We start from the raw sequence: 9,512 nt of genomic DNA, 5'->3' as shown, positions 1-9,512 counted from the left end.
AATAAAAATTGGTTAAAATTTGTATATATCTTTCAAAGTTACTACCATTGCAGTAACCTAACATTGGATAAAGGACCGCACTGTCCTATTTTCAGCGAATTAACAGAACTCATATTAAACTCAACATGTCGGAGTAATATAATAGTCTACTAACCTGGATTCTGTATGCCCTTGGTTTCAACTCCTTGCACTACAAAACAAAAGGCCTCTTGGGACGGCCAGAAAACGTCCCAAGAGGACAAAAAACCGTCCCAAGAGGTATTAAGGACGGTTTATGTACCGTCCCCTATTCCACCGTCACTAATACTATTTGGCCATGTTTTATTTTTGGGACGGACATATTTTAGCCTTGATTTGAATATTCTATGACTATTAGGGACGGTCAGGCCATCACCGTCCCAAATATCCTTCTTTAGGGACAGTTTTTTCAAAACAGCCATCCCTAGAAGCTACTTGTTTTGTAGTGTTGCTTACTTGCACCAGCTTCATTTCGTCCCTCGTCAATCTTGTTGTGAGCTGGTGAGGATACAAAAGTCCTGGTGACAGTTTTTAACAATATCGACTGTTCGTCAAACTACGTCCCCATGTATGTGTTATTTATGTAACCCATTTTTATGTACTGTAGTTGCATGAATTTATAGTCAATTTTCCAGGATCCACGCCACCATCATAAATGTTTTGTCAAGTTCTTTCGTATAAAGAGATTTCGCCAACAGTCACGGGCATAGCCAGTAACCACGTTTAAATCCACTTGTGCAAAACCCCCTTACTTCAAATCCAAACAGAAGAACAAACAGATATTCAGTGCGTGTAATAAAACACAATAACTTAATTTGAGTAACTTAATGCTCCAAACGTATTTACTGTAGCATTACCCAGCAGATCTTTATACAAATTTTGAAAAAAAAAAAGAGTGATGTTGCCTAATTATGTGCATAATACAATGCGAACCACAATTTGTGAACAACCACCTGAATGCTTAAAACATGCTGTGTATTTATATACTGAGACCAGCAATTGTACAATGTGTGCTCATGGCCAAACGTAAACTTGGATGTAAGACTCAGTTGATTCAAGTTATACCCGGTGTGCAACAGAACAATTTATTTTGTTGAGCGCAAGGACCGATTAACTGTGTAGGCGCGACTCTAGTAATTAAAATACAAATCTCATTAACAGTATTTAACTAAAATCTCTTGTCTGTAGACGGAGGTTTCACTTGCCATAAAAGACTGATGTCTACAGAGTTCTATCTTATTCGAAGGTCTCTAATCAATACAAGCACATCACAAATGCCATCAACGAAAACTCGTAGAAAGACAACAAGGCTAAGCCAGAGAAACTCATTTACTAGTCATTTAAATACTTTATAGTTTATAGATTCATATGTACAGCCCCAATGGAAAATAGATCATGCAGGAGGTGGTACTGGAAAGTAAACAGAGAACTTCGGTTCAAGAACCCACGTGTATGTCCGTATCTAGTATTTCAGTGATATGCTATATATTTCAGTTAATTTTGGAACCATTAGTCCGAGAACTTCAATCCAGACCTTACCAACAATACCGACTATAGCTGTCAAAGACCAACTAAACTATCTCAGTCGTAGCACTAAACAATCATAATTCAATGCATACTGCCAAACTTTTAAAAGCATTTTCTTCGATTATTCAATATGACAACCACCATGAGCAGTAAGTATGCACAATGGAAAACAAAAGAAAGAGGGCATTTTCCCATCACAAGTCTAGCCTAGTAGTCACTAGGTGCAAATCAAATTTGACATGCCCAGGACCGCAGGCTTACGCTTACGTACCCATGCCCATGATTCAGATTTAGTCTTGGGCATGTCAAATAAATCTTAAATGCATTCGAAGTATAAAATGGTACACTAATGAAAAGAGGTCAGTTGCTCGTGTTTGAAAGATCTATAAAGGTAGTAATAATGACAAAATTCAGTTCGTTGAAGCAATCTATTCAGTATTTAACAAAATTATCCTAATAAATATTTCAACCATTCTTCTTCACAGATGAAGAGTAAAAGCCAAACGAAACAAAACTACTGTAATGCGCAAAAGAAGACTTGTTAATTTAGCGGAGATAATCAACATTTGCTTGATTCATAATTCCAACAAGACAAATCTGAGAAAGTCCAATAGTTTGAAACATCTTTCAAGCACTCAGTTGAACACATAGCAAATACATCAACTAGATTTTAAATCGAAAGAGGAATTAATCTCATTACTACCACAGAAGATAGAGTGCATAAATCTGGTATGAACTCCAACTTCTCTATGTGCAGCAATTTCAATTCATGGAAGAAAGCCTAGCATGGTAACTAATCATATATGCGTTAAGTGTGATGAAACATACACTTCGATCTACAAGAATCACTTGATGAGTTGAGTAAAGAGAATGGTTTCTTTAAAATGCTTCCAAATTGAAAAATAGCAAGAAATTTCCATTAGTCAGTTTATGAAACCAACCAGCAACAACAGCTCAATGAATTCCTATCTCCATGAAATTTACTCAAACCTGAATTAAACCATTTTAGTTAGCAGCAAGTTTTAGGATGGATTACCTCTTGATTAGTCTTGTCTAGATCAAATGTAATACGTATCTTTCACTCAGGTACACAACAATGTCACAAACAAATTATGAAGGAATTGCGGAAAGGAGGGAAACCTTCCTATACAAATTAAGGTGTGGGTGTGTTGTGCTAAAGTGGAAGTGCAGCTTCCTGAAAAGGTTAAAAGCGATTGATTGCATCTTTATACCAAATAAAAGTTGTGCTTGAATTTGAAATTTCTGATATACATGCTGTGAATACAATTTTGGATTCAAGAAGTGCTACATTTTTTTTAAAATGTATTCCCATGTAACAAAATTCAAAATTTGACTAATCTTCAAATTCAAGAACCTCCAGTGAGCGAGCAAAAATTTGCAAAGTCTGTTGGTTTTGATTTCCTAACATATATGATAGAAAAGGACTTCAGTCCAGACCTTTAGCAACAATACCGACTATAGCTGTCAAAGACCAACCAAACTATCAATCATATAGCACACACACCACCAATCATGATTCAATGCACGCATATTGCCGAACTTCTAAAAACATCTTCTTGTTTTAAAACATGTAAACACACCACCAGTCTATTCCATGAGCAGTAGGATATGCACAATGGAAAACAAAAGAAAGAGGGTACTTCTCCATCAAAAAGTCTAGCCTAGTATCAAGACAAAGTTAGCATAATACACAAGCATTTGATTGAACATGATGAAGACTAAGATTGTAGAACATGATCAAGTGTCTTCTTCATCTTCATCTTCTTTTTCTTCTTCCTTATATTTGCGGCGTCCTATCACACAAGCACGGCACTTCTGGTACGGATCAAGACGAACCCCCGCCGATGGTGTGAGTTCTAACCTCTGCAACATCTTCAATTCATGTGCATATACATCTTCTTCAGAATCCAAATCAGGCATGACCACCGACATGACGACCGGCTTTATGAACATTGCAAAGTTTCCTTTTCTTTTCAGGTAACACTTTGCATTCAGAGATAGTATTGTAGACTGCAAAAAGTATATAGCAATCTGAATCAGAATCCTCTTATAATAAAAGACAAAAAATAATAAATCAAAATAAATAAAACACAGCAATACAACAAATGGAAGTGATTATACCTGGTCAGCTCGTTGGTCATCAGAGATGATGACATCAACTTGGCGATCCACAAAAATTCTATACTGGGTGGGATCAGCCGCATCTGCAATGATAGGTACAATGTTCTCCCGTATCATTGCCATGTCATTGAAGGCTTGCATCCTTGCCATATCAAATTTAGATCCTCTGCTGTTGTGTAGGTACACAACAGCATATACTTTGCCATCCTATTAAAAGCACAATATAGCTTCATAAGTGAAGAAAAAACAACATATAATGATGAAAAGAAAAAACAAACTAAAGACTGAAACATACTCGTCCGACGATGTCGGATACATGCGAAACCGTAATTGCCGAAGCTGGCACACCAAGATACAAAACCGTAGCTCCTTTAGTCTGCAGGATATTCAAACGTAATCATGAGAAACTGGGTTGTATGTTACATGTTGGCATAAATACACAACATTCAGAGGTTAAAAGAATAAATAAACCATCTCTCCAGCAAACCAGCTTAATGTTCATTAGTTAAGGATGTCCAATCCAACAGTAAATTAAGGATGTCCCCTATGCTATTCAATAATTGATCTCAAAGATTGAAAAGTACCATATATAAGTTGGCATCTCAAAGATTGAAATTGGCTAGGATAATTCTCACACCTGAAACCTTATGAAATTCAGTTGGCATCTAAAGCAAAGGTAAATTGGTTACTCAGAAATTTAACATACAATTAAACAATTCCTTTTGTAGTAGTATCTCATATCAGGTTAACATACAAGTCTCAGCAACATGTTAGAGAAAGGAAAGTGATCATACTGTTGACAGTACTTAATGAAACAAGACCAGGGCAAGCAAATAACACAACATGAAGCGGTTAAGTTGGTTTAATTAAATTCGGAATTATAATAGCGAGGATATAATATTGGAAGCTCAAAATCTCACTTATTAAGAATAAACAAACACAAGGTCAAGGGAAGCTGACAGGGACAAGAATATTGGCAATTTGATGAGATAGTACAATACTTGTCTACAAGTACTTTTACAAAAGCGAGTATTTAGTCAACATGTGATGCTCTAGCAAATACGTGAATCAAGACTCACCACCAGCATGAGAGATTTCACCACATTTATATCCAATTACAACCCCCTTCCAAATGGTACCCTATTCAACAACTATAGAGATGAAATTGAGTAAGCACTTACAATCCCAAAGTATTCGACGCCATTTAGAATCGCCGCAGCAAGCATGCAGGTATAGGGATTCCACCTCCTGTACCGAGTCATTGATCCATCTTCATCCTGGATGGAATATAATGTCGGAAATTTCAGTTTCATTACACAATAAACACCTATATATGAATTTAAACCAACTTAGTATAGTTAATCAAGCATAGTTACTTACCTTGACCAAAACACTTTTCGGACCCCCAATCACAGATCTCTCATCAACCACCATCTTTGTAAGTAAACAGTCATTTCTAACTTGATCTTTAAACACATCATCATGGTCTGTTGGTTGTAAATTCACTCTTCTACCATCCAAGTATTCTTCTCCTCTATTATGAGCTAACTTCTTTCTTCGATCCTCTTCAATTTCATTATTTCTCTGTTCAATTTCATTATCTCTCTGTTTAATTTTTTCATCTCTGAGCGCTTGAAAAGCTTGACGTCTGATCCTAGCGTCATCGACAACTTTCCCGACCAAGATACTAGGATTGTTAATAATTCTTCCCAACGCATTGATTTTCTTCTCCAGTTCATCGATACTAAGTAGAGGATCTGGTTTATTGGCCATGGCTGCTAGTGAGCTAAGTGAGAAGAGCTATTTTTGGTCGATATACTAATTTCAGAGGGCTTTGAGAGTTGTCTTAATAAACCCTAACATGTAAGGCATTTTACCTAAATGACCCGAGTCTGAAGGTGGACACGTGTTGGCAATCGCAATACAGAATTTCTATGGACTTTGTTGCGGCTCGGCTACTCTGTGTGTGACACCTCACCCACTAATAACTGCAGACCAAAAATCGATTCCTAACTTCGGGTTAACTCTGTCTTAACACGAAGTTAATTTCATGTCTTAAGGACTCTTAACCCTGCATAAAGAAATTACCCGTGATCTTGGCAGCATCAAGATTTTTTGTTTTCCAAGGACATATCAACTTCGGTAAAAGTTTGGTGTAATTATAAACGGTGTTTCAAGAATCGGACCGGACGGTTGAACCGGAGAACCGGTGAATCAGTAAGAATTAACTGCAGTTCATTTGGTACAAACACTGAGAGAAGAATTAATTGTTTTTATCATGACCGATAGTCTGGTTGTATTTAGGTTCTTCCATTCCCAACTAATAAACCTATTATTCATTTTTTTAATAGTAGGTTTATTACTAGATGTTCAAAGCTTTTTATCATGGAAGTATTTGTTAATAATGGGGCTTTTAAATATCAGTCATCCAATACTATTGATTTTATGCCAATAATTTGTTTTACTGTATTTTTTAAATCTTTGTTTGTTTTCAAACAGAAACAATTCCAGATTTGCTAAGACTTTATTAAAGACTGAAGAATAAAAAAAAATATTTGCGATAGCTTTATGAACAAAAGAGGTATGTGAAGACTGTTATTCACGATATTTACCCTTCTATCTTGTAAGACTATGTTGTATGATTTTAGTAGATTTAATATTGAAGAGAATAAATTTCTTGTTCAATTTGGTTAAAGAGAGAACTTCAGAAACATTCTAAAGAGAGAACTTTAGTAGATTGAATTGAGGACCGGATCAGATTTTGAGCTGAATAAAGGTTGCATATATTTCGCATTTCCATTCATTTGCTTGGGCTGTCACCGAAACAGATCCACCAAGATGACTCATAGGCTGGTTATGGGCCCAGCAGGCACTCTCAAGCTTGTTAGGGTTTCGGAATTTAGAAAAACCGGCATATAAATTGTTAATTTGACGGCCAGCCTCTCTCCCTAAGCATAACTCTGCAACCTTTATTCAGCTCAAAATCTGATCTGGTCCTCAATTCAATCTACTGAAGTTCTCTCTTTAGAATGATTCTGCAAATCATGGTTCTATAGGAGAACTGTCACATACTCCAGATATCATACATCCTCCTCATAAACTCACACTATGATATTTCCTCTCAAATGTATTTTTCTCTTCCATCTCTCGATGTTTCTTTGTTTGTTGCTGGTCTAAGTCGTTGTTACTGCGACGGTGTTTTATTTCACCAGTTCTCTTTCCATATTAAAAAAAAATTATGTCTAATGATGTATCAATATTGTATGTTGTTCAAAATATGAGATCTAAGGATTACTGTTGAATAAATCTTCTTAGTTTTAATATAATTGTTCTCTTTATTTCCCAAGATAATATGAAAAGTTGAACAATCCATTTTTATAGTTACTGAAAATCATAATTTATGAATTGAATCACGATAAGAGTTATGGTGAATGACCTTGTTTGATTTCTATTGTAAGTGTTGTCTCATGTTGTTGGTATGTCTAAGAAAAGATCCAGTGTACTAATTCAAGTCGTAGGTTTTCTTTCATTGATTCTGTGCAAATTGACCAGAATGTCTTGTTAGAAGGATGACCAGAATGTCTGATTAGAGTAATTTGTTTCCGACTATGTTGCGGTTTTAAGTTGTGTAGTTCAAATACTTGAGCCATTTGTATACGGGAGATCCTGTATTTCATTCCGTTTGGCGTTAAGAATCAACTACTATTCATCCAGCAAGAATTAAAAAATGGTACTGAAACAAACCCTCAAACAAAATGGCTCATAAGTTCAATTTTCCTATGGATCACGTCTTGAGCGGAATTGCTTTCTTAAAAAAACAATTATTTTCATGTGATTGGCTAATGGCTTTCTTGTAAATGCAAGTCAAGGTTACAGAAATCAAATATTTTGATGGAAGATGCGACAAAAGAATTTTAAGAAAAATGTGCAAAACAATTTCAGGTAATGATGATCAAGACATATGAATATGATGATTAATCCTAGATATAGTATGTTGTGTTATTTGTCCATCCAATTGAACTATCTTCGTTGTCTTTGCAGTTTGTTTTTGGTTCGGTTTGGATTTAATTTTTGTTTTGTAACATTCCCTAAAACTCAACGGAGATGGTTGTTGAAAGTGATAAATGCAGCCGGAGGTAGTGACCTGAAAATAGACTATAAAATTGGGCGAAGCCAAAGAGTTAATAATGCTAAACTATTTTCCAACTAAATCCAATTACATGCTTTGTCCCAATCCTATTGCTAACTAGAAGCATTGTGTACTTTTGAGGTAGCGAGTGACATGCTAATGTGTATATATATATTTAATTTTAGAAACAACTTAAAATGTCTCTAATCAAATGATTACGATACACAAGATTTTAAATTTTCTGCCAATCTACAGATATCACAACAACTATAACAGTAAAGACTACACTATTATGTCCGTGGAACATAATTTCTGAAGAAGTAGACTCCCTGAGGGTATGATATTCCTCTGTCTCCATCCCTGCATAGGAAAAAGAAAACTCAAATGTTAATAATGTGGTCCAAAGGTAATGAAAATATCAAAAATCACCATTATTTTACAGATCTTACCAAATACCACATGGCAAGCGGTGGAATTACTATCCACATCAGAATTCAATTGGATCGGAACAACATAAATTTGAGAGGAGAAATCATTATGGCAATTTCGAAGATCCGTGTTCTTTATCAGGCATCATCATAACCCATCTTGGAACGGAAAAATCTCATAGCACTTGTTTTTTTCTCAACACCGCCTCCTCGATCACACTTATAGTCTCTCTCACTCACACACTCCTTATAAACCTTTTACTAAAATTTTAGGGTTTGCTTTCATTTTTAAAAGAAAGTTTGATTCATATACTAAAATGCCCTTCAACTAACCCCAGTTTGCAGCCACGCCCGGTTATTACAATTTATATGTAATGCCAACTGACATAATGACTCCTGGTGGTGGTGTAAACATGTAAGTAATTAGGCAATCGACTCTGTATACCCCAATTGCCTCAACCACCCCAATTGCCTCAAGTTGATCAGCATTTCAACCATTCCATCAACCATTTCAGCAAACTCGTCCAGCATATCAACTACACGCATTTTAAGATTTGTATCATGTTCCCCTGCTCCCTGAACCCATTATTTATCATGGTAATGGTAATTCTGATGAGACTCAATCACCAAATTAGTCTTAAATAGGCTCGCTAGTTGATATGTTGAACAACACTCTTGATCCAGAAAACCAAACAACTGGGTCTTTGGTCAGGAAGAAAATGGTCAAAGAAATGTGTAGTTTATGGACGTAATTTAATTCAAATATTTCAAATATAATTATTTTATTTTAATTAAAACTATCTAGTATTCAAATAGAAACTACTTTTACATTTCATTTAAAAATATTCAAATAAAACCATCACTTTACAGATCTTTCTTGAGTGTGGTGTCCGAGAACAGGTTCTACTTCTTGGAATCCTAAAGGGTTGATTAAGAGGGCGCACTTTTTAAATTCCAATAGTAATGGTTGCTCAACTTCGTAGAGATTCTGCAATGTTTGTTCAATTTCTTGCACCGGGCCATGTATCATATCAAGAAGCATAAATACCACCTTTTGCAATTTATAAATCTATGACTGCACGGGCATGGTTATGGAACAAGAGAGGACCTATTGCCTCTCAATATGGAGAGTTCCTTTTTTCCGAAAATGAAAGAGCAAAGGCTAGTTTTATTTGAAAACTTTCAGTGGTTAAGGTTAATGTTGTCTGTGGCTGTACCATTTACTGAAATCAGGGAGTACACTAGTCCAATTGTAGCATCATTATTTC

The 9,512-nt window shown here is 35.6% G+C and overlaps 1 protein-coding gene across 1 annotated transcript; it reads right to left on the bottom strand.

The window, feature by feature from the left end:
• Nucleotides 1-3,090: 3,090 nt before the first annotated feature.
• Nucleotides 3,091-5,487, bottom strand: LOC113341527 (probable mediator of RNA polymerase II transcription subunit 36b). The gene is made up of 5 exons (XM_026586370.1): nt 5,068-5,487; nt 4,869-4,964; nt 3,983-4,063; nt 3,688-3,894; nt 3,091-3,576 (listed from the first exon to the last, which is right to left on the bottom strand). The coding sequence occupies exons 1-5, from the start codon at nt 5,458-5,460 to the stop codon at nt 3,304-3,306; spliced, it is 1,050 nt and encodes a 349-aa protein (XP_026442155.1). The 5' UTR covers nt 5,461-5,487; the 3' UTR covers nt 3,091-3,303.
• Nucleotides 5,488-9,512: the final 4,025 nt, after the last annotated feature.

This window comes from Papaver somniferum, unplaced genomic scaffold (genome assembly GCF_003573695.1).
Source record: "Papaver somniferum cultivar HN1 unplaced genomic scaffold, ASM357369v1 unplaced-scaffold_3, whole genome shotgun sequence".
Lineage (NCBI taxonomy): Eukaryota > Viridiplantae > Streptophyta > Magnoliopsida > Ranunculales > Papaveraceae > Papaver > Papaver somniferum.
This window is presented reverse-complemented; position numbering and strand designations above follow the sequence as displayed.